The following is a 25,256-nucleotide window of genomic DNA, read 5'->3' on the forward strand; positions in this document are numbered from 1 at the left end:
TGATGTTTATATTAAAAATAATATCTTTTTAATTTTTTATAATAATAAAAATAATAAATATTATTTATCACAAAAAATATTTAAATAAAAAATAATAATTTTTATTACAATATAAATATTAATTATACAGATTTAAGAATAATTTTCACAATTCATAATAATAAATTATCATATTTTTAAATCCAATTCAATATATTTTTTCATCTCTAACATTTCAATTCACGATCAAAATAAAATACTTAATATTCATACTCCAATATTCTTTTTCCAGAAATTTTCATTCTGAACTCTTCTTCCTCGAAATGTCTCAGCAATGTCCTCTCGAATCTTTTTAGTGCTGTCAAAATCCGCACATATTTTCTTTGGTGGTCCATATTCTTCTTCTAAGAAATATCTCAGCAATTTCCGTGTAAGACTCTGTGTATTTTTCCCAGGTTGCGTTGGAATATTTAGTCGTAATGATGAGATGTTCGCGGCTTTAAATCTTTTTTTCCAGATTTGTGGGGACCGCTCCCCACTGACATCTTTCAAAGGAAACCGCGTAGAGAAATTTGTGCGGTTAAATCTGAGCCCATCTTTTCTACCCGTAAGAAGAAATTTCCTCTACTTAAATCTTTTTGCCTCTTGTCTTACTCCTTTTCTACCCGTGCGTGGAGAAATTTCCTCTACTTAAATCTTTTTGCCTCCTGTCGTACATCCTTTATTTCTATTAATCAAATCTCTTTCGCCCCGTCTTCCATCCTTCCTACCCCTGCGTTCGATTCACTCCAATGGCAAGCACAGATGAGATTACTAATTCTCCCAAGGCAGAAATTATGGCATCGTCTTCAACTCCAACAAAGATCGTGCGGTACGATGTATTCATAAACCATTGTGGCCCTGACACCAAGCAAATCCTAGCCGCCACAATCTACCGTGCCCTAAAACTCATGGGACTTGAAGTTTTCTTAGATGAACCAGTAGATGAACCAGAGCTCGATCTTGGCGATTCCATACCGTCTCAAATACAACACGCCATCACTACTTCTTTCCTTCATATTGCTATCTTTTCACCCAAATATGCAGAATCCCCTTGGATTCTGGAAGAGTTGTCTCTTATGCTCAAAACTGGCCAGGCAATCATTCCTGTGTTTTACAATGTTGAACCCAGTGATATCCATTGGATTTGTAAAGGAAAAGGAGTCTATGCTGAAGCATTTTTAGAGCTTTAAGCCAAGAAGAGATATACTTCACAAAAGCTTGAGGATTGGAAGTCGGCGCTGCAAAAGTTTTCATATCTTAAAGGCCACATTGTCAACAGTCACGAGTGAGTACTGTTTATTTTTATCACATGTTTTGAAATATAGTTGCTGTTTAGAATGGATTTTCTTCTCTTTTTAACAGAAATCGGAAAGATATATTATCATCGAAATCTGATTTGAAACTTTCCTCTTGGTCTGCCTAATTAAATAGCACTTTTAATAAGGGGCAACCTGTGCATTCTGTCCCAAAATAGCACTTTTAATAAGCGGCGCCCTGTGCATTCTGTCCCATGGACCTTATTATAACATTTTATTAATTTTTTTCATTTACAAGGTTAATGTTAGTGTTTTAGTTATTTCAAATTTATAAAAACCCTTGCGATTCTAAGTAAGTCAGCCAAGGAAAAAAAACCAAACAACCAGTTTTGTAAGGCTTCTCATAACCTTTTTCTTGAAGGACATCCTTTGACGAAGACATGCTCTGAAGAAAAGAGAGACCACAAAAGAGAAGACGACAAACTGATTGGACATCCCTAAATACTTGCAACAATGAAATTACCAAGCCATTCCAACGAACCACAATACAGAAAGATAAAAGAATGGACCAAAGCAAGGATGTCCTCAGGGATTTGAAAGGCAATCCAGAACTTTTTTTTCTTTTTCAAAAGGCCTAAAAAACAGAAGTAATGAAAAACCTCAATAGGTCCAAGAACAAAACCATACACCATTGTATGAAGACCTGCCTCAGAAAGTATATATTTATCCACCATAACACGAACAAAGCAGAGAAGCACCAAGGAAGTACAAATTCAGGAAGAGCCCACCTCCATAGGGCCTCCGAGCAGAGCCGAAACAACAGAACCTAGAGAGTTTAACCTCCATAAAGTAATGGCAATGGAGACCAATCTCTGGATCCCAATCTCTGGATCCCAACGAAACGAACAAGGGGGAGAGGCAAATCCCCAAAACAAGGAAGCTTTGAAGAAACCCACCAAGGAAAAGTGGTGGAAGTTAACAAAGAGCTTGAACTGCCCACAGAGACCAATGGAGCACCACTCCGTAAAACATCTGATGTGGAGGCAGATCAACGAATGAAGGTTCTAAAATGGAAGCAGGGCAGAAAACTGTACCATGGGTAAGGCTGAAACAAACCCCAGGCATCGAACAAGCACTGCAACACCTGGAAATGCTAGCCCAAGGACGGAGGCCATCCAATTGTCGAGGACTCAGGGTGAGGACAGGTCGAAAGGGGAAGCACATGGGCAGCCACACTATAACCCAAAAACAACAACATCCCATCAACCCATAAAGAACCACACACAAGATCCCCCAAAACATAGCGCACAAAAGAGAGTAAAAATCGCACCGCCAGGAACACTTTGCATCCCCAAATTGACACCATCATTGCATCCTTAGAAGACCTTGCACGAGATCTCAACACAAGATCACAGTAGAAGAAAAGGCACCAAGGGCATGTGACAAACCACTTAGAAACGCTCGAAAAGGGAGCGATTTGCATTCGTCCCCAAATAGGGGAGCAAGGAAAATGTAGGCACCACACAAATGAGCAACCCAAAGAATAGGTGTCCCACAAATGGGCCTCACCAAAGGAGAGGAGGCCATCAAAACCATCCTCATCTATTTTTCCATCATAATGGTAAAATAGTGCCACTATAATCCCTCTTCTAGGAAGAGTTTTTTCTATAGAAAAAGCTTATTCATGTTAATTATTTCCCACCTTTTTCTAAAGAGATTTTATGGTGGCTGTTATCTAAAAATTTGGGAGCATTGAATCCTTGAAATAATCTTAGCAAGTTTCAAGATGTTCTATCCAACATGGCCAACCATTTAGTGGCATAGTTATCAATTTATTTCTAGATACTAGAACCAACATATCTTGATCTATAAGAAAGTCCTTCATTTTAACTTACCATAATTCAAAATTAGTTTTTTTGAAATTTTACTCTTTAATCATGTTAAGCTTGTTTTCTTTCCATGAACAAAGACCACGTTTGTGTGTATAGCTACCACTTAAACTAAAACCTAAGATCTAAGTTGATTAGGCTTTGATATTGAATGAAAGGAAGCAAGATGGTGGAAATGTGCCCCACGTTAATCTATGAGGAAACATGATGAAGGTAGGCATGTATTAAAAGTCATTGACTTTTAAATAAAATGTAACTCATACTTAAATAGTTGACATAGTAAATTTTCCCTACAAAAAACCTTTTGAAAAGAAACTTAGCCTCCAAATCTTGAACAAAGTTTACGTATAGCAATTATAATGGCTAGAAAATAATGATAGGCTCAAGCCTTTGGGAGAGAGTAAATACGATAATCTACTCAAGGAAAATTTGATAGCATAATAATATATACAAATACATATGATAAAAGATTCATCAAATGCATCCAATATATAACCAAGATAAAAACCATTAATCACAAATGATTTCTAAAACCATGTACTAAAACGATGGGTTAAATTAGGCATCCAATTCTAACACAACATTCAATGCCCAATAGCATTATTAGTGAAATCATGATAAAATAGGAGTGACTTCTACCCACTTGAGTGCTCCATTTTGGTTGTGTACTTTTTTGGTAACATGCTTATGACATAAAAAGTCTTTCATGTTTTCTCCTAGTCCACACCTAACAAATCCTTTTTTATATGATCTTTCCATTTTAACAACTCTTGCACACCTTACAAGTTTTCATAGTTGTATTTAACAACTTGGACCACGACACTTTATGCCACTCCAATTTACTTATTTACAAATAATAGGTGCTACATAGTGCCACTCAAAATGGGACAACTCAAACATTACCTCTAATTGAAAGAGGTTCGAGATAGTTGATCATCCATGCATGTTGACATGCATACATAGTCAAAGTTGCAATAAATGATCTCCAACATTACCTCTAGAGAAGTCTTTGGATTTAAAGCATTGTCTAATTCTCCATTATTATTATTATGATTCTTCATTGCAATCTTTTTTTGATGTGGTTGTTCTTGCCACAATTCTTATATTTCATTTTTGACCTCCTAGAGGACCTAGATCTAGCTCTATATTTGGATTTCTAGTTCTTGTTCTTTCCCTTTTTTGTTTTGGTTTGACCTTCCATGGGAAACCAACACATCTTTGGTAACTTCAATGGTATTGAGTGAAACCAAGGGCATCAAATATAACTTTCTAGATGGCTTAAGATGGTGATTCAAATTTAGATATATATTTTTATCTCCCAAATCAAATTCTTGATTTTTATTGTCTCCTTTGTCATGAAATTGAATCTGCAATGAGTATCTTTAAAAACCATAACTAAGAACGTGCCAATGAAATGTGTGATAAGTTAGTTTAAAACAATTAGTGAAAGCAGGTGAGAATTTCAGAATTTGAATTTGAATGTTTGAAGGTAAGGAGTTAGACCCATGTAGCTTGTGATTGATCTAGGTCAATCCTATGAACCACAAATCTAATCTATGAGGATAAATAGATGAACATAGAATGAGTGCATGAATATCTAAGAGCTAGCGCACATAGGGGTGTTATAGGACCATATAGTGGTAAAATATGTGTAAGAACACGAGAAAAAATAGACAAGAGTGCACCTATTTAAATCGTTATCTTCTTGTGGAAGACTAAGAGTCACAACTTTGAATTCCATATTAGATGTCACTTTGGGATTTGAACTTTGATCTCCACAATGAGAACTCAATGCTTTAACCAATAGAACACAACCCCTTGGACTATTTTAAGTTTATTTTTAAAGGGCATAAAACATTGCTTGTATGTGAAACATGTCATTTTTTTAGTTTTAACCACATTCTTCACCTTATATGAACAATTGATATTTGTCTATGAGTTAAAAATGTGTTAAATAAATAATATTAATTTTATATATTTTTTTTAGAGAAAACTAATTTGGGTGTTTTTATTGAAAAATGCATTTTTGTACAGTGATCAAGAAGTGTTGAAGATTATTGCAAATCTTGTTCTAAAGAAGATTAAAAAGACTTCATTTGTGGTGGCCAAACATCCTGTTGGTCTTGATAAAACCTTACGGGCCTTTGAAAGAAGTGTGTTGGAATCTTCTAAAAATGTAAAAATTGTGGGGATCATAGGTATGAGTGGCTGTGGAAAAACTACATTGGAAAAAGAACACTACAACAAGATGATACAGTCCTATAGATGTAGTTTTGTTTGTGATGTACGAGATACACCAACTAAATATATGTATGAAAAGCAGAAAAAAAATGTTCCAAGACCTTGGTGGCTCAAAAGATATATCGTTTAATAATGTAGAAGAAGGAAAAGCAAATCTTATCCGAGTATTTGAGTCATGTTCAAGTATTTATTACCTTGGACAATGTAGATCATCAAGATCAATTGGAATCTCTCGTGCCAACAAAAAACAGTCTTATAAAAGATAGTGTTGTTGTGGTTACAAGTCGAGATCCTGGTGTTCTTATATCATGGGGAATCCCTTCTATTTCTATTTATAAGATGAAAGATTTAAATCCTCAACATACTACGGAACTATTTTGTTGGCATGCTTTTGAAAAACCCTCTCCGATATATGAATTTGAATATCTTGTTAAAAAGTTTCTAATAGTCTGCAAGGGATTGCCATTATCCCTTAAGGTTTTAGGAGAGCTTGTGTGTGGAAAGTCCAAGGAAAATTGGAATGGTCAATTAGAGAAGTTCTCCAGATAATTGCACAAAGACATTAAAACCATACTTATGGTGAACTTTGATGCACTAGATGATGAAGAAGAGAAGGAGATATTTTTAGATATATCATGTTTCTTCATAGGAACAGAAAAGGATTTGGCCATCACAGTGTGGGAGGAGTCTGGATGGAGTGGGGCGGGTAGTTTGGGAACACTCATGGATAAGTCTCTGGTTGAGGTGGATGAGAAAAACTGCTTAAGAATGCATGATCTGTTGAGAGATTTGGGAAGGGACATTTCAAAGACAAGGTCACCGTACCGCCTTTGGTCACCAGAGCAAATTACCCATATTCAGCAACAGGGAAAGGTGAGTTTAACATCATGTTTTTTAATTGTATCCGATATTTCAATGAGTAAATGTTCGCACATCATTGTTCTATAAGCTTTCTGATTTTTTAATTTTTCCATTTAGGGAAATGTTCTGATTCGGGGAATTAAAGCCCGAATAGATGAATTTTATGAAGAGTTTGTGGAGCTTGTCAGAGAATCAAGTAGAGGAATCAAGCGGAAGTGGGGTTTAAAAATCTTGGACGTTGAAAAGAATTATTTTACAGAAGAACTAGCAACACTATCAGGAGGCCTTGTCTCGCTGCGATGGGCCAAGTTTCCACATCGAGCTATTCCGTCATGGATTTCATTGAAGAAGTTGAGAGTTTTAAAGCTTTGTGATGCTTCTAAATTAGAAGAATCGTGGAATGAGATTGCTGATGTAAGTATCGTCCTCTTCTTAACTGTTATTTATATTTGTTTGACAACCTTGCCTAATTAAAGAGGAACGTGGGTCCAGCCTCCTGTGCAGGAGTGCTTAATATCATTCATGCTAGAAATTTCCAGAGATTTCCCAAGTCAATAGGATTTCTAAAACATTTCAAAAGATATCCTTTGACGGCAAAGGAGCTCCTATTGAAGGTCTATCAGATGAGTTTTGTTGTCTCCAATCGCTGCAGTGCCTCGAGTTAGTCAGATGTCCTAAGCTAAAATTGTTACCTAGCAACATCGGCGATTTGACAAATCTGGAGCATCTAAGATTGAAAGAATGTAGGGGGATCGAATGTCTTCCGGAAGAGTTTGGCCGCCTCCAATCGCTGGACTACCTTGTGTTAGATGGATGTGATCAGCTAAAATCGCTGCCTAGCAAGATCGGCGATCTAACAAATCTGCGGCGTCTAGAGTTAAGTGGATGTGGGATCGAAGATCTATCGAAAGAGATTGTCCGCCTCCAATCACTGCACTACCTCAAGATAAGTGAATGTCATGAGCTAAAATCGCTGTCGAGCAAGTTTGGCGATTTGGCAAACCTAAAAGAACTAGAATTATTGGAATGCGGGAAGTTGATGATCCCGTCAGAAGCACTTGTGCAGCTTACTAGCCTTTACTGTCTTTATATTGCCGCTTGCCCTGGGCTCACAGAATTTGTAACTCAGCCAGGGTGCCTGTCTTCTTTATTTTGCAGCCTCGAATATCAGGATTTAACAATAATTATGACTTAGTAGAGAGATAGATAGCTTGCAAAATCTATTGATTTACAAATTCTAGTCTAGTCAACTTAGAAAATTGTAGTTCATTAGAGGCGTTGGTATTAGATATTTGTGGTGTGAGAGTTTGAGGAGGGTGAACATCATAGCAGCATGTTGTTGTTTGTAAGTAGGGATGGCGGATTCCAATTGTCCTAGGCAACATTGGAATCCCCCTAAGGGTCTGGTCCCTCCTTTAGCGTGTAGGGCTGAGCCCTCTCTTACGACACACTCTAAACCACACGCCTCATTCTAAAGTGCACCCACAAATAGGACCTACCCTATTTTGTTAAGGCATTTCAATAAAAGGGGAAATTAATAAATAAAAGGTTAAATATAAAAGTGAGGCCGACCTAACTAATCAACCTTGCTCATATAAATGAATATCAAATTCATTTCATTATATACGACAACTTGCCATGCGAAATATATATACATCTGCCCAATGAAGGTTGAAGTAGCGATTACCTATATACATCAGCAAGCATCTTTGAATTCAGCAAATTATATTTAGAAGGTAGCAGATCACCATTAGAAGTCAGCGAACCATTGTAGGTGCACAACGAATTCCCTTGAAGGCTCAACAAACCCTATTGAAGGACTGCGAACTAGTTCAAGGTGCAACAAATATCATTCAAGTGGCAGCAATCATCATCTCTGTGTCAGTGAGATAATCTTGTGGATTGCAACCTCAAATCTGCCATCCTTCTTGTGACAACATCTGTACACCAGATAAGTGTGTATTTATCATATGAATCTAATCCATAATCAGATCTGAGGATCTTTTCTGGCTGTGTTTTTTCTCCTAGGAGGTTTTCCCAGGGTAATTGTGTCTTGTACTAATTGTGTTCTTTTCTTGGTTATGCTTAAATCTGGAAAACTATAAACTATTCATTTAATCAGTTTAGTTAGTAATTAAATTCTGATTTTCTGAGTTTACATTAATCTGAAAGTGTTAAAATCAACATGGTATCAAAGCTATAGGCTAGATCAACTTTCAGTTTTCAGAATTAAGTACTCCTTTATTTCCCGATTGCTGTCTCATTTACAGGTCAGGTTAATGGGGCTGAAAGTTGAAGATAGGCTTGATAGAAATATCAATTTTGCTGCATGGAAGGTTCGAATCATGTTGGCTCTAGAAGAAGAAGACTTTCTCCATTTCATAGAAGCGAAAGAGCTAACCGAACCTACAGATGCTGTTGAGCTAAAACAATTCAAAAAGGATGCTGTCAAGACCAGAAAACTCCTCATTGATTCAGTTAAAGACCACCTTGTCACCTCCATTGCCTCATTTACTAATGCAAGGGAAATGTTCAGCCATCTACAAGGTACATATGAAATTAACAATCTCAGTAGGGCAATTACTTTAAGACAACTACTTAATATCAAAATGTCAAAAGAAGATTCTATTGTGTCTTATTTTATGAGAATTTCATAACTAAAGAATCAACTAGGTACAATTGGTCATAACATGGAAGATAAAGACCTTGTCATGATTGCCCTAAATGGTTTACCACACTCATGGGAGTCATTTATTCAAACCATAAGTGGTAGAACTGAGTTACTTACTCTTGATCGCCTTAAGATTGATTGCATCCAAGAAGAGTCTCGCCTTATCACAAGAGGGCAAACCAAAAGTTTTCATGTAGATGATCAACACATGCTTGTAGCCCAATGCAAGAAAGGTGAAAATTGGAAGAAGCCTTATCTAAAGAGAAATAGGGAATTCAGACCATCTAGTTCTCAGCACTCTTGGAAGAAACCAAGAGATTTCTCTCGTGTTCGATGTTTCAGATGTGACAAGTTTGTTCACTATGCTAAAGAATGTCAGAATGACCTTACGCAAAGAGAAGTCAACCTAAATGAAGTCTCAGAACAAAATGATGACTTCTTATTCATCTATGCTCTATCTAGCAGCATACCTAAAAATAGTAATACATGGTTGATTGACAGTGGTGCTTCCAGACACATCATAGGCTACCGTGATCATCTTTTAGACTTAGTAGAAAAGGATACCAGCCTTCATGTGGTAATTGGTGATGATGCTTGTTATTCGGTAAGAGGTTCTAGCATTTCTTCTTTAAATTTAGACTTTGGTATTTCATTGCACCTTAGTGACATCTTGTTTGTTCTTGGAATTAAAAGAAACTTAATTTCCATTTCTGCTCTAGAAGATAAAGGTTATCAAATTGCATTTTCTGTGCTTGCTTGGCTTAAGAAATCTAGTTTTAAATTTGCTCGTGTAATTGGTAATAGATATGATAGTCTTTATAAGCTCTCTACTAACCCTGTTCAAGCCCTCATTAATAAGGCTCCCGAATGCCGTGAGCTATGGCATAGAAGACTTGGACACTTACACTATCAAGCACTTCCCTCTCTTGAAAAGTTAGTCAAAGGTATGCCTAAACTTAGTCAAATTCATGATAAAACTTGCAAAGGTTGTGCTATAGGTAAAAATGTTAAAAGTCTTTTTCATAAAAGTGAAAATAGAGCTAAAGATAAACTAGAACTTGTTCACTCTGATTTATGTGGTCCTATGTCTATAGTATCTCCTAGTGGATTTCTTTATTACGTAATCTTCATAGATGATTTCTCTAGGAAAACTTGGATCTACTTCTTGAAATCTAAAGAATCTGATGAAGTCTTAAGTAAATTTAAAGAGTTTAAAGCATTAACTGAAAACACCTCTGGTAAAAGAATTAAATGTTTAAGATCTGACAATGGAGGTGAGTACACCTCCGGTAGCTTTTATGATTTTTGTGTTGAGTCAGGAATTAAGAGGCAGTTTTGTGTTCCATACAATCCTCAGCAATATGAAGTTGCTGAAAGGAAGAATAGAATTATTGTTGAGGCTGCAAAGGCTATGATTCATGATCAAGATTTGCAGACCTTTCTATGGGCTGAGTCTTCTAGAACAACAGTATATATCCAGAATAGATGTCCTCATCGTGTTCTAAAGAACATGACCCCTGAAGAAGCCTTCACAGGATCCAAACCAGACATCAGTCACCTCAGAATCTTTGGAAGTCCCGTTTATGTTCATGTGCCCAAGGAAAAGCGAACCAAGTTGGAACCCTCCGGGAAGAAAGGCATGTTAGTCGGATACAGTGAATCCTCCAAGGCATTCAGAATATATATCCCTGGTCAAAGGTATGTTGAGGTAAGTAGAGATGTTACCTTTGAAGAAGATATTGCATTTAAGAAATCAAAAGGTTCTTCTGTTATTGATGAAGCTAATGACAATCCAGACATGAATGTTGATACTAACCCTGAGATTCAGAGGGAGTCTGTTGAACCTCCACCTCAAGAAGAACATAATGATCCACCAAAGCCTATGAATTCCATTGACATTCCTAGTGACATTGTTGTTACCAAAAAGAGGTCACTTTGGGTAAGAAACACCATTCAAAAAGCCGAAAGATTTGCTGCTCCCAGTGGCACCTTCCGTGAAACCAAGAGACTTCAAGTATTCTTCAACTACATTGCATTGATGAACAATCTCATTGAATCTGAACCTTGCAATGTTGAAGAAGCCTTGAACCATCATGCCTGGAAGCTTGCTATGGATGAAGAGTATTAGTCAATCATCAAGAATGATGTTTGGGATATTGTGCCCAGACCCAAAGGTAAATTTGTTGTTTCCTCTAAATGCTTATTTAAAAATTAAACATAATGCTGATGGTAGTATTGAAAAGTATAAGGCTAGATTTGTAGCTCATGGTTTTTCTCAAAAGGAAGGCATAGGCTATGAAGAAACATTTGCTCCTGTTGATAGATATACTTTTATTAGAACTATAATAGCTATTGCTGCTACTAGAGGTTGGAAGCTACATCAAATGGATGTTAAGATTGCCTTCCTTAATGGTGTCATTGAAGAAGAGGTCTATATTGAACAACCTGAGGGTTATGAGATTCAGGATAGAATAACTCATGTGTGCAGGTTGAAGAAAGCTCTGTATGGCCTCAAACAGACTCCTTGTGCTTGGTATGAAAGAATTGATAAATACTTGTTAAGTTTAGGTTTTTGTAAAAATGATGCCGACTCTAACATCTACTTAAAGTTATCCAATAATGAAATGTTAATTCTAGTTCTATATGTGGATGGTTTATTTCTTACTTGTAAAGATGAACTTATCATTAGATGTAAGAAAGAACTAGTTTCAGAATTTGAAATGAAAGACTTAGGTCTAATGCATTATTTTCTAGGTCTAGAAGTATGACAAAGATCTAACGAAATTTTTCCAAGTCAATGAAAGTATACTATTGATATTTTGAAAAGATTTAGAATGGTGGATTGTAAATTTATGTCTACTCCTATGGAATCTAACTTAAAGAAGTTAAGTGTTTCTGCAGCTAACTCTGATTTTGCAGATCCATCAGAGTACAGGCAGTTAATTGGATCACTGATGTATCTAGTTAACACTAGACCAGTCATATGTTTTGCAGTGAATGCTCTCAGTCAGTTTATGAGCAAGCCCAAACATGTTCATCTTGTGGTAGCCAAGCACATCCTAAAATACTTGCGAGGGATAGTTGGTTATGGGCTGAAGTATCCACTTAACACTTCAATAACCTTGGAAGGTTATTCAGATGCAGATTGGGCTGAAAGCATCAAAGACAGAAAAAGCACTTCCGGTATTTGTTTCAGCTTAGAATCTACAGTGATCTCTTGGGCTTGTAGAAAACAATCCTCAGTAGCACTGAGTACTGCTGAAGCTGAGTATATTGCAGCAAGTGTAGCTTCTAGAGAAGCAGTGTGGCTTCATAAGCTTCTTGCTGGGTTGTTTGGTCAGCCTTGGGATCCTACAGTTATTCATTGTGATAATCAGAGTTGTATCAAAATGTCTATCAAGCCAGTGTTTCATGACACATCAAAACATGTGGAAACTCATTATCACTTCATTCGAGATATGATGCAAAGAGACGCCATTCAACTGAAGTATGCCAGCATTGATGAGCAGGTTGCAGATATTCTTACCAAGCCTTTGTCCAAAGTAAAGTTTGTGTACTTCAGGGACAGACTCGATGTTGTGGAAAATGAAACCCTGATTGAGAGGGTGTCTCAACCTCAGTGATACATTGTGTTGTATCAAACCACCCTTTGCGGGCAATGTAAGGTGGTATGGTAATCTTCTCAGGGAGAATAGTAATTGTTAACCATCCTTTGCGGGCAATGTAAGATGGTATTGTAATCTTCTCAGGGAGAAGAGTAATTGTTAACCATCCTCTGCGGGCAATGTAAGATGGTAGAAAAGATCCTCTCCACCCTCTACGAGCAATGTAAGGTGGATCCAGTCTATGCTTGTGTGCGAGCTGGAATATTATATTATGTAGCTCCATTATATGCTTGTGTGCAAGATGGAAGACTACAATGTTCTGATTATGTAATCCATTCTTTGCTTGAGTGCAAGATGGAAGATTATGGTTATGATTCTCCTCCCTAATTAAGAGGGAGTGTTGTTTGTAATTAGGGATGACGGATTCCAATTGCCTTAGGCAACATTGGAATCCGCCTAAGGGTCTGGTCCCTCCTTTAGCATGTAGGGCTGAGCCCTCTCTCTGTTGGTGTAGCGACTATATACACGATGAGATCCCTCTCAACCAATAGTACGTGCTTTTGGTGTGATGGCAAAATCTACATGGTATCAGAGCGCTGGTCATCGATTCGAGTCCCTCGAGCCCTAGACCCTTCATCCACGTAAGCTTGGCTTATCGACGTGGTACGTAGTGGGTATGAATCCTACATGGTACGTGGTTGTATCCGGCTCTATCGTGTGGGGGGGTGTTGGCGTAGCGACTATATACACGATGAGATCCCTCTCAACCAATAGTACGTGTTTTTGGTGTGATGGCAAAATCTACAAAAATGTCTATCAAGCCAGTGTTTCATGACAGAATATTAAAATATGTTAATTTTAGTATTAATGCTCATTCAGTGTACATTCTATTTTAGAAAGATCGTCTTCGATCTTCTCAGCAGTTTCTTTTTAGAAACTTGCTATTCTTGTAAATAACTTGTATTATTTATGAGCGTTTTGCTCATTCTGTTCATTCAATCAATTCTTTGAAATCCATTGCGTGTTTTCGCATTGTTTTATGGTATCAGAGCCACAGGAATTTTTTTCGAAAATTTTTTAATCCTAGTGGAAATTTTCGAAATTATTTGTTTGAAAAATTTATCACTGTTTTTCTTGGCTGGGGCGGAATCGTCGATTTTTTTTTTTCGATTTTTTGGCGTTCGCATTGTGTTAGCGGCGGAATCGTCGAATTTTTTCGGCGTTCGCACTGTGTTCACGGCTCTGTGCAACAACTGGGCGCGTTTTTGACTTCGGCTCCCGCGACCTCCGCCTGCAACGTCACCTGTTCGCGTGATCTGTTCGCGTCGTGACTGTTCGGCTCCCGCGACCTCCGCCTGCAACGTCACCTGTTCGCGCGATCTGTTCGCGTCGTGACTGTTCGGCTCGGTGACTAGTTGCAGGGAAACGAACTTGTTTTCTTTCTGCTCGCCTCGGTGACTGCTCGGCTCGGTGACCTGCAACTCGTCATTTTTGCATTATACCTTCTGTCTGCAAACAATGGCATCGCCGTCTGCAAACTTCGATTGAAGTTCTTACCTTCAATTTTCATCGCAGTTCAGTTTTTCTTGCAGAATCGTGGTGGGTTTTTCAAACTCTCATTTGGGTTGTTGTCCATTTTTTCTGGGTGCCTCGATTTTCGTGCCTCAATTTTCGAGCCCGCGAATCCAGATTTTGATAGGAGAATCCTTCTGGGTTTTTTGCACACTTTTCTGGGTTGTTGTTGGTTTTTTTTTTTGGGTCAGCCAGGAATTTTTTCTTGGGAAACGTGCAAATGGCTTCTCTCACAAATCTGATGTTAGAAGGCAGTCAACGCTTTAATGGTCACAACTACAACATCTGGAAACAGCGTATGTTGACCATTTTTGAATATAGGCGTCTTGACCAGCTTGTTTTGGGCAAAGAACTCAGTCCTGGTACACCTGGTGCAGATCAAGATAAGTTTGATGAACGCAATCGGGAGGTAGTCATGCTTCTCAAACTCTCAGTAACTGATGATCAGTTACCGCAGATTCCTTCCGGCAAGACAGCTTCTGACATCTGGAAGCATCTGAAGGAATTGCATGAGACATCCGACAAGAGCCGAGCATTCTTTCTGAAGAATCAGTTGTTCTCCATTATGATGGACGAACGTATGTCCTTACAGGAGCACCTCACGAGGATTAAGGACATTCGAGATCAACTCGAAGCTATTGGTCGGACTATGGAGGAAGAAGACATGGTTGTAATCACTTTGAAAAGTCTTCCGAAATCGTATGAACACTTCATTGAAACTCTCAATATTACTTCCACTAATGTTGATCTGAAGTTTTCAGAACTGTGCACCAAACTTCTACAGCAGGATCGCTGGAAACAACAATTTGGTAGTAGTACTACATCAGCCTCCTCGGAAAATGCCTTCACAGCTCAATCCTTTCAGAAGGATAAAGGCAAATTTCAGTCCTCTCAGTCTTCTCAGCAGAAAGGCTCTTCTCAGACACAGGATGGAGCTAAGAAGAAAAATGTGCAGTGCAATTACTGTCACAAGTACGGCCATATGAAGAAAGATTGCCGTCAGAGGCTCGCTTTTGAACAAAAGAAGCAGGGAGGGTCACACCAGAAGGCGCATGTTGCGGAACATTCCGAGCAGAAGGAGTCTGCCTTTTATGCTTTTATGGCTAAGAGGTCTTCAGATCATGCCAGGTCTTCTGCTTGGTACATCGATTCTGGTGCATCACGTCACTTTTCTCATCGGCGTGACTGGTTTACAGACTTCTCACCTTTCAGTGATTCCGTTGTATTTGGCGGAGGTGAGGAGTATACAGTTGTTGGCAGAGGCACTGTTCAGATACAGTCTGGTGGCAGGACTCTTCTTTTTCTGAATGTGTATTATGTTCCTGGAATGGAACTTAATCTGCTCTCTGTCAGCCAGATTATGAGGAATTCTCCTCAACTAGATGTGGTGTTCAGTGCTCACAAGTGCTCCATCACTGATCGGGAGACTCGTCTTACTGTTGCTGTTGGTCTAGAGGATCATGGCCTATATAGGCTCCTTGACACTGGTGATTCTCCTGAAGTGGCTCTGGCAGCTTGTGTTTCTCCTCTTAGCACTTTGTGGCATCAGAGATATGGACATCTCAACATTCAGTATCTCTCTCAGCTGTCTCGGGAGGGACTTGTTTCAGGGTTACTTGATATTCAGACTCAGCATCTTGGAGTATGCGGCGCCTGTCAAGCTGGCAAACAGCATCGGACTTCATTCCCACATGGAAAGTCTTGGCGCGCATCTAAGGTACTTCAATTACTTCATGCTGATATTTGTGGTCCTATGAATACATCTTCTGTTACTGGTTGCAAATATTTTTTGCTTATTGTAGATGATTTTAGTAGAAAGATGTGGGTGTACTTTCTTAAACATAAATCAGATGTATTTAGTATCTTTCAGAAGTTTAAGTCCTTTGTTGAAAAAGAGTTTGGACAAAGTATCATTACTCTTAGGACAGATAACGGGGGGGAATTTTGTTCTTCTGCATTCTCCAACTTCTGTGATACCCATTGCATCAAACGCCAGTTGACTACACCCTACACTCCTCAGCAAAACAGTGTTGTCGAGCGTCGCAATCGTACAGTTGTTGAGATGGCTCGTTCTATGTTACAACACAGGAGTGTTCCGAATAAGTATTGGGCTGAAGCAGTATTTACTGCTGTCTACCTTCTTAACCGCTCTCCTACTCAGGCTGTTAAGGGGAAGACTCCAGAAGAGGTTTGGTCTGGTCGGAAGCCTCAGATCAGCCACCTGAAGGTTTTTGGCTCTGTTGCCTATGTTTGGATTCCAAAAGCCAGAAACTCATGATGACAGGATACAGTGATCACCATAAGGCCTACAGACTGATAGATATAGACACTGAACGTCTTATCTTCAGTCGTGATGTTGTATTTGATGAAGACAGAGGATTCTTTCAGTCCCCTTCTTCTGAGCAGATTTCTGATGGTCAGCCTCACAGTGTTCTTATTCCATTAGGTTCGCCTGATGGGAGGGATGATGCAGAATCTATTTTCGATGATGCACTACCTGAGTTCCCTCCGGAGAATAATCCTCCTCTTGCTGCTCCTGTTCCTGATCCTGAGCCTCTTCCAGCTCCTCCAGATGTTAGCACTTCTACTCTTCGGCCTAAATGGTGGGCCAAGACCATTGGTGATCTCAGGGATACTGAGCTCATTGAGGGTAGAACCTCCCGTAATAAGAGCAAACAGCAGCATACAGTCAATTTTGCCCTCATGGCTAACATACACAGTGTTTTTGAACCTCAGACATATTCAGAGGCTAAAGGTATACCTGAGTGGGAACAGGCTATGGAAGCTGAGTTCCAGAGTCTTCAGAAGAATCACACTTGGGCCCTTTCTGATCTTCCTTCAGGGAAGAAGCCCATTAGCTGCAAATGGGTGTACAAAGTAAAATACAAAGCTGATGGAACCCTAGACAAGTATAAGGCTCGTCTTGTTGCTCGTGGGTTTTCACAGAAAGAAGGCATTGACTACGAGGAGACTTTTGCTCCTACAGCCAAAATGAGTACCATACGGCTCGTTCTTGCCTTGGCAGCTCAGTTCAGTTGGAAAGTCCATCAGATGGACGTAAAGAGTGCTTTTTTGAATGGTGACTTACAGGAAGAAGTCTACATGACGCAACCCCCAGGATTCAAGGTTGCTGGTCAAGAACAGAAGGTCTGTAGACTAGTCAAAGCACTCTATGGTCTGAAACAAGCTCCTCGAGCTTGGTACATGAAAATTGATAAGTACCTGACAGATCATGGCTTTCAGCGGAGTCCATCTGATGCAAACCTGTATATCAAACATACTAGTAATGATATTCTGTTTGTGGTTGTCTATGTGGATGACTTAATCATTACTGGCAGTTCAGCACATTTGATCACTGGGATCAAACAGGATTTGTGCCGCACTTTTGATATGACAGATTTGGGACTTCTACATTACTGCTTAGGAGTTGAAGTTTGGCAGACTGAGACCAGTATCTTTCTCTCTCAGTCCAAGTATGCCAGAAGTCTTGTGGACAGGTTCAGAATGCAGGATTGCAAACCTGCCTCTACTCCTATGGAACCCGGGCTCAAACTTTCAGCTCAGTCATCCTCACCAGTTGTGGATGAATCTCTGTTCAGGCAACTAGTGGGCAGTCTCATCTATCTTACTGCTACTAGACCTGACATCAGTTTTGCAGTGAGCTACATTTCACGCTTCATGACAGCTCCCAAGGCTGATCATTGGTTAGCAGCGAAGCGTGTGCTGCGTTATGTGAGTGGCACTTTTGATTATGGACTTCTGTACACTCGAAGTTCTGATCCTATACTCAGTGGTTACACAGATTCTGATTGGGCAGGTTCGGTTGATGACCGTAAGTCTACAGCAGGGTATGTGTTTAGTTTGGGATCTGGTGCTGTCACATGGACTAGTAAGAAGCAGCAGGCAGTGGCTCTCTCCTCGACGGAAGCAGAGTATCGGGGAGCAGTTAAGGCATCTTGTGAGGCGGTTTGGCTTCGGCGAATGCTTGCGGATATGCATGTCTCCCAGGCAGGTCCTACTCCCTTGTTCTGTGATAATCAGGGAGTGCTCAAACTCGCCAAAAATCCAGTCTTCCATGAAAGAACCAAGCATGTGGAAACGCATTGTCACTATATTCGACAGCTGGTTGAAGACGGATCCATCCAGTTGCTGTATGTTCCTACCTCGGAGCAGCCAACAGACATATTCACCAAGCCCCTTGGTCCTGATAAATTTGTAAAATTCAGGGGGACTATAGGTGTAGTTAATAGATTGAGCATTAAGGGAGGGTAATAGAATATTAAAATATGTTAATTTTAGTATTAATGCTCATTCAGTGTACATTCTATTTTAGAAAGATCGTCTTCGATCTTCTCAGCAGTTTCTTTTTAGAAACTTGCTATTCTTGTAAATAACTTGTATTATTTATGAGCGTTTTGCTCATTCTGTTCATTCAATCAATTCTTTGAAATCCATTGCGTGTTTTCGCATTGTTTTACTCTCACGGCACACTCTAAACCACACGCCTCATTCTAAAGTGCACCCACAAATAGGACCTACCCTCTTTTGTTAAGGCATTTCGATAAAAGGGGAAATTAATAAATAAAAGGTTAAATATAATAGTGAGGCCGACCTAACTAATCAACCTTGCTCCTCATATAAATGAATATCAAATTCATTTCATTATATACTAAAACTTGCCATGCGAAATATATATACATCTGCTCAATGAAGGTTGAAGTAGCAATTACCTATATACATCAGCAAGCATCTGTGAATTCAGCGAATTATATTTAGAAGGCAGCAGATCACCATTAGAAGTCAGCGAACCATTGTAGGTGCACAGCGAATTCCCTTGAAGGCTCAACAAACCCTATTGAAGGACTGCGAACTAGTTCAAACTGCAGCAAATATCATTCAAGTGGCAGCAATCATCATCTTTGTGTCAGTGAGATAATCTTGTGGACTGCAACCTCAAATCTGCCATCCTTCTTGTGACAGCAACATCTGTACTCCAGATAAGTGTGTAATCATCATACGAATCTAATCCATAATCAGATCTGAGGATCTTTTCTGGCTTGGTTTTTCCTCCTAGGGGGTTTTCCCAGGGTAATTGTGTCTTGTACTTATCATGTTCTTTTCTTGGTTATGCTTAAATCTGGAAAACTATAAACTATTCTCTTAATCAATTTAGTTAGTAATTAAATTCTGATTTTCTGAGTTTACATTAATTTGAAAGTGTTAAAATCAAGACATGTCACATATCTACATTTGAAGCTTGCCTTTAAACTTTAAATAGAGAATAATAATTGTTTTAAGATAATTGGGTTTATTACTATGTAATTAGCCGATAGGCTATTCCCTGTGGGGGTACACCGCCATCGGAATTGTCTCATGTCGGATTTTTTGGGTTTATCGGTGCGTATTTAATTTTTACAGTATTGCGTAATAATTCCTGACGGCAAATTATCTCACGCTTCCCTTTGTCAATAGTCTTTGCGCCAAGGAAAGATTGTGTTGGTCGGAAAAGATGCAGCTCGCGGAACAAAACTCGGGAAACATGTGGGTAGGGTTTGTGTTCTTACGGGTGGCAGCGGTTCCCCAGCTAACGCGTGGTGAAATGGTTGCCGCTATGGTGGATATGGTTGTGGCTTTCCACGTGATCCCTACATCCCATGCGTTCACAACATCCCTTGCAACCTCGCTGGCAGTTAGCTCCCTCCCCTGCATAGCTCCTGCAGGTGCGCTTTTATTTTATTTGGCTCTAGGTTCTGCAAGTTTTTGTTTGATTGGAGTTTGTAGGGCATTCATTATTGATCCTAACATTCATACTTAATTACTGATGTCATATCCCATCATCCTCGCTTGATCTATGTGGATGGATTCTCATTTATATAGCTAAATTTTAAGAGTCGAATCCATTGGAACGATCCATAGAATGTACAGGATATAGGTCAACAGATGAATAAATAAGAAAGAGGTCATCACAGGTTAACATTTTTCAGCTGTCTGCTTGTGTTCATGGATAACTATGCAATTATATTTTGGGTTGAAAATATCGATGATTTAAGGCATTACCCATATGATGATTAGGTTGAATAACTATCAAATTTATTGAAGAGATGACTTCTGACAGCCTTCCTCTTCTAACAGACTCGTCGACGTCTGTTGACGGTAATGTTGCAGAGCTTCAGAGGCTCAATTTTCATTCGAAGACCTCCAGCCGTCATCTAAGGGACCTTCATGCTCTGAGCTTTACGTTTCTCTTTGTATTCTTGGCTTATTCTGCAGCGCAGAATTTACAAAGTTATTTACATTCTGTCGAGGGCTTTTCTTTTTCTCTTTAAATTTTGCTTGAAAATTGCTTAATAATTTTTTTATTGACAAAAGTTGTGTGGCAATTTTTGTGTGAGAGAATTATCCTGTGCTGTTGAAAAATGTAGCGGGTTATTATTTGATCATGAAAATTAACGGATTGCCCTTTGTCCGAAAGAAAATTAGTGGGCTAGTAGTTTTTGGTGATAATTTGATCTGTTATTGTTGTTTTGTTTTAGAACTTCATGATTTTGGATTGCAGGATGGAAACTTAGGAACTACGTCATTGGGTATTCTTTATACATCACTCATTGTATGCTCATTTATAGCAGCACCTGTAGCTAGAAGGCTCGGTTCGAAGAATTCACTTGTTCTTGGGACTTAAGGCTACTGGTTATTCATTGCAGCCAATCTGTATCCACTATGGTATGCATTTGAACTTATGGACTTTGTTTACAATCGTTGGGTCTTTTATAAGTAGCTTCATGTAAACGTTTCTCAGCGCTAAAACACTAAAGTGTGCTAATGAATACTTCTTATAAATGCCTATAGGTTTTTGCTAAGTGCTTTTTTAATAAACTCACTTTGGTGAATGGTGGGTGTTCACATGCTTCAAAATTAATCTGTGTGACAGAGAATTAGGAAAACAAATGGTTAGGTTCTCGAAGTAGTTTTTCTTATGATGAAAATGTAAGAAATTGGCCAACATTGTTTGTTACCATACATCACATATTACTCAATGGAATAACTAAGTTACACAAATCTAAGTACAGGTAAATTTTCAAAGATTGAAAAGCTGATATCCCACCCCAAATAGACAAAGTCCTCGCTTATGGAAACAATTGAATTTAACTTTCATAATCGAAGTCCATTCCTGTTTGAATTGCTTGAATATCAACTCACTAAGCTTGCATTGTTGCAATTAGACTAGCTTGTTTGGTTGCAATTCAGTTTAGTCGAGTGTGGAGAGACCCTCCTATGATGTACTAGTGCGTGTAGAGATGCAAATAAAATATACAGATTACGGTAGAGCTTGCTAGAAGGTGGCAAATAGTTCTAATTGCTGATGTTGCTTATAACAGGTAAACTATGGTGCCAGCGTCTCTATATCTTGGATTTACAGCTTCTATAATATGGGTTGTAGAGGTAGGGGTGCTCTTTCATGTATGATTTTGTTTGCTTTCTTAGGGTGCTTGGGGAATCACTATGCCCCAACCTGCGGATGACACTTTCACAACTTATACTGTATTATTCTGTTGTGGCACTATTTCTGCTCACAACTTAAACTGCATTATCAAAGCCCCCATTGATGGAAATGTATCTCCTCTAGAAGTAATGATTTCCATAATGTGGGTGGGGATTTAGATTTGGGTCTCCTTTGTGAGAGATCTCTGTTTTAAATTTTAACTGTTGCACCACACCCGTGATATGTTATTTATTTTAATTTCAACACAGAAAAATAAAATAGATTTTTGAGATAAATTACGATATCGTTAAGCATGATCATGATGCTCTCATTTTTTTTTTACAGGGAACATACCTTACTTCTGTTGCAAGGAGCCATGCAATTGAATGTAACCTTCCTGAAGGCAAAGTTCTTGGGAACTTCAACGAGGAATTTTGGGGAGCATTTGCTAGTACTCACATTTTTTGAAACTCGAATACTAAATCTTAAATTTCATTCATAGAATAAGGGGTCTGCATGTGTGTATCAAACTTGTAGGAGAGAGAGAGAGAGAGAGAGATTCACCATTTTGTATTCATTTTTGCAATTTAGATAATCTAATTGCTTCTGATTTCTTTATAGGTTATTGGTAACCTGCTTTCACTTCTTCTGCTCAAGACTGGACCAATGAGTGCTCTTATCTCAAATCTATTGTTGATTGTGTTATTGATTTTTAATAAGTTGGTCCATGGGTACTTATCTTGCTCTTGTTTGTTCAAATACACACATATCAGTCATTTTGAAACCCTATGTTATACTTATCATTGTAGGAAGGCACAAGTAACTCAGGCACTACATTGTTGTTTGCAATATTTCTTGGAAGCATGATATTGGGAACCATTTTAGCATTCTTTTTAAGTAATCAAAGCAGGTCAAAAGCAGGGCTTGGCATACACCATGAAAATTCTTCACAATTTTTACTAAAGATGACCTTTGTTCTTCTACTTGACAAAAGGATGCTATTATTAATCCCTCTGCTTGCATACTCAGGCCTTGAACAAGCATTTGTATGGTATGTATCTGCTAGAATCTTCATGGACATTTTCTTCCCCTACAACAATACTTTGTCCATTATTGAAGCTTGTCATTTTACCATCAACTTGTATTGATTACTATTTGCGGCTTTGTTGTTTTACAATTTTAGGGCCAAGTTTACAAAATTTGTAGTCAAACCTGCAATTGGCGTAGCAGGAGTTGGAGGTGCTATGGCCATTTTTGGAGCAGCTGATGCTATTGTAAGTGGGCCACGTTTACCCCACAAAAAACATGGTGTGAAAATATGTTGTGGTACTTCTTTCAATATTCAAAACCAGCCAAACACAAAGTTTGGTGGGTTTTTTAGATCTAGAAAATTTGGCAATGACATTGATATCTTGTTGTATGTGTGGTCTTCTAATTTTCTCTCAAAAATTGATAATATGACTGTCCATTCAGTAGATGGACTGGTTCCTTAATTTAAATCATTAGATTAGAAAATCAAGAAACTTTGGAAAGAGCACATTAGCCAATATTATTTGTGCTTGTAGTTTTAACCATAGACAAGGCACCTGAACTCTTCGATAGAGCCAACAAACAGTAATGGAGTTACATTATCAAATGATCAATCATTTAATTCTTGCAGCAAATTTGAAATTTTGTGGTCCATTCTAAACCTACCTATCATCATCTATTTTAACGAAAGGCTACAACACAACCAAACATTGCATAGCTGAAGATAGAGACTTTTGATGACTGCAGAGATGCCTAAATTGGATGATATATGTATAATATAAACTATATACATCATCTAAGTAAGTATACGTAAAAGGTGTTGGACTTGAAACAGTGTTGTATAAGCTTAAATAGTTACAAAAATGAGAGATAAGAAATGTTGTAATTACTGGCTTCTTGTGATAAAGACATAATGTTCAGTCTCTGTAGCCATTATTCTTTTCTTTCATTAACACTCATAAACTCACCATATGGGATGAGATATGATGTCTGTTGTCAATCTAAACTCACCATGAGCATCAATTTCTTTATTAGCCAATAAGCTATATCTGCCAACATCTACCTCATGCATTGAGCCATTTTGGGGGTAATTTTGTTGTGTTGCAGATCATTCATACATATGGAGCATTATGCTCACATATACTTCATATTTTGAAGCATTTAGAGGCTTGGAGCAGCATGCTATCCTATCACACCACATCACCTTTATCTGACAATGTGTAGAGATCTAAGCTCATCCAATGAGAAGTTTCCAAGGTGAAGCTCTCAAAAGGAAAAATCAGGTTGAAAGCGAGAAAGAAAATTCTACCCGCGCTTTAATTTGTGTGTAAAGTGTTGCAAAGAATAGGTTGCATGACTGTTGGAGCATGAAAATTTGTATTATCTCAGGCCACACAAAGTGAGGTAAACGCTACATTTCTTTTTCTAGCGACCCTTTTCTGTTTCAGTTTGTCATATCTAAATGTTATATTGTCTGCAGGATATTTTTTAATATTAAAATGTTTTAGCTTTGTGGTTTCGTCATCATGAATAATGATACAATTGAAACGGCAATACCTTTGAAAATTAACTCATGACCTCTAGAACATCTATCATCCTAACTCACTCATCCAAGTGGCCTATATATCCGTATCTTACTCATGTATTGTGGCTAAGTAGCTTAGTCATCATCAATTAAATTTTCTACAAACAAGTACCTTGCTTTCATTAAGCTAAGTCCTAGCATTTGATTTATGTAAGGAAGCTGATAATGGCTTCTGCATTTGGGGATTTATTTTCTTCCTTACAGTCCTCTATTATGTGGGCACAAACGAAGAAAAAATTCATGGCGGATCCAAGCGCAAAGATAGAGCGGCTAGAAATAGAAGCCCTTAGATCTGAGAATATGGAGCTGCAAAGCATGGTGGAGGAGAATCATCAAAGTTTGTCTGGGCATTCCACACAAATATTTTCCACATACCCACATACCTATCGCCGTTACACATTGGACATTCGCCAGGTCCAACCGCTAGTATAACTGTTTATTGATTGATTATTAGCGATGGGTGTGGAAAATAGAGTCGTGGATGCTTTTCATGAATTAGTGAAATATTTGGGAAAAAGCAGGTGGTATTTGTGAGGCTCAATAATAAATATTATGTTAATCCTAATATTTATAATACAAAGATAGGTGATTGAAAAACTAGATTGTAAATATTATAAATTTTATTTTGTATAATATTTGTAATCAAATTATTTTTTATTGAAGAATATTTATGTTATATATTGAAAGTTAGTAGTATAAACACAAATAATGTTATTGGTATAAATACATGAGAAGATAATTTAATATTTTTAATGTAACGATTTTTTAAGAGTAGCATGGTTACTTTTATAAGAGTAGTTGTAAAGGCATCAAGTTTTTTGTTATTAATAATATTTGTAAAATATCTATACATTAGTGCAGTTGCTATGAATTTGTCTAATAATATAAGAGTTGCATTTCTTAAACATGGTGAATAAGTAATAACATCTTCTAATTCATCTTATGAAAATATACACAATTTTATTTGAAAATAGAATACTTGATTGTCAATGGAAAGAGGTAAGTCTAAATCCACCAAAAATCGTTGATCCCATGTATCATTTTCC

At 38.1% G+C, this 25,256-nt stretch overlaps 3 protein-coding genes across 6 annotated transcripts; all 3 read left to right on the forward strand.

Annotated features, from left to right (window-relative positions):
• Nucleotides 1-288: 288 nt before the first annotated feature.
• On the forward strand, nucleotides 289-22,214 carry LOC131874659 (TMV resistance protein N-like). Of its 4 annotated transcripts, XR_009372067.1 has the most exons (7): nucleotides 289-1,306; nucleotides 5,201-6,280; nucleotides 6,386-6,682; nucleotides 19,589-20,415; nucleotides 20,673-20,836; nucleotides 21,493-21,556; nucleotides 21,942-22,214. XR_009372067.1 is itself a non-coding variant. In XM_059218494.1 (5 exons), the coding sequence occupies exons 2-5, from the start codon at nucleotides 5,984-5,986 to the stop codon at nucleotides 21,980-21,982; spliced, it is 699 nt and encodes a 232-aa protein (XP_059074477.1). In that variant the 5' UTR covers nucleotides 290-1,306; nucleotides 5,201-5,983; the 3' UTR covers nucleotides 21,983-22,214. The 4 variants fall into 4 exon arrangements, 1 of the variants encoding a protein (XP_059074477.1); XR_009372069.1 differs by lacking the exon at nucleotides 19,589-20,415 and having other exon boundaries at nucleotides 20,743-20,836; XR_009372068.1 differs by lacking the exon at nucleotides 19,589-20,415 and having other exon boundaries at nucleotides 291-1,306.
• On the forward strand, nucleotides 771-1,211 carry LOC131874303 (probable 2' cyclic ADP-D-ribose synthase BdTIR). The gene has a single exon (XM_059217605.1). It carries the CDS (start codon nucleotides 771-773, stop codon nucleotides 1,209-1,211), a length of 441 nt encoding a protein of 146 aa, XP_059073588.1.
• Nucleotides 22,215-22,217: 3 nt separating the features above from the next.
• On the forward strand, nucleotides 22,218-23,242 carry LOC131874660 (UNC93-like protein 3). The gene is made up of 2 exons (XM_059218495.1): nucleotides 22,218-22,647; nucleotides 22,780-23,242. The coding sequence occupies exons 1-2, from the start codon at nucleotides 22,460-22,462 to the stop codon at nucleotides 23,087-23,089; spliced, it is 498 nt and encodes a 165-aa protein (XP_059074478.1). The 5' UTR covers nucleotides 22,218-22,459; the 3' UTR covers nucleotides 23,090-23,242.
• Nucleotides 23,243-25,256: the final 2,014 nt, after the last annotated feature.

This window comes from Cryptomeria japonica, chromosome 3 (assembly GCF_030272615.1).
Source record: "Cryptomeria japonica chromosome 3, Sugi_1.0, whole genome shotgun sequence".
Classification (NCBI taxonomy): Eukaryota; Viridiplantae; Streptophyta; class Pinopsida; order Cupressales; family Cupressaceae; genus Cryptomeria; species Cryptomeria japonica.

Excerpts from the sequence above, each read along its gene's own strand:
- LOC131874303 (XM_059217605.1), top strand. The coding sequence starts at position 771 with ATGGCAAGCACAGATGAGATTACTAATTCTCCCAAGGCAGAAATTATG.
- LOC131874659 (XM_059218494.1), top strand. The coding sequence starts at position 5,984 with ATGGTGAACTTTGATGCACTAGATGATGAAGAAGAGAAGGAGATATTT. Across the intron at positions 6,281-6,385 it reads ATATTCAGCAACAGGGAAAG|GGAAATGTTCTGATTCGGGG; the intron begins GTGAGTTTAACA and ends TTTTCCATTTAG. Across the intron at positions 21,557-21,941 it reads CTATAATATGGGTTGTAGAG|GGAACATACCTTACTTCTGT; the intron begins GTAGGGGTGCTC and ends TTTTTTTTACAG.
- LOC131874660 (XM_059218495.1), top strand. The coding sequence starts at position 22,460 with ATGATATTGGGAACCATTTTAGCATTCTTTTTAAGTAATCAAAGCAGG. Across the intron at positions 22,648-22,779 it reads CTTGAACAAGCATTTGTATG|GGCCAAGTTTACAAAATTTG; the intron begins GTATGTATCTGC and ends TTACAATTTTAG.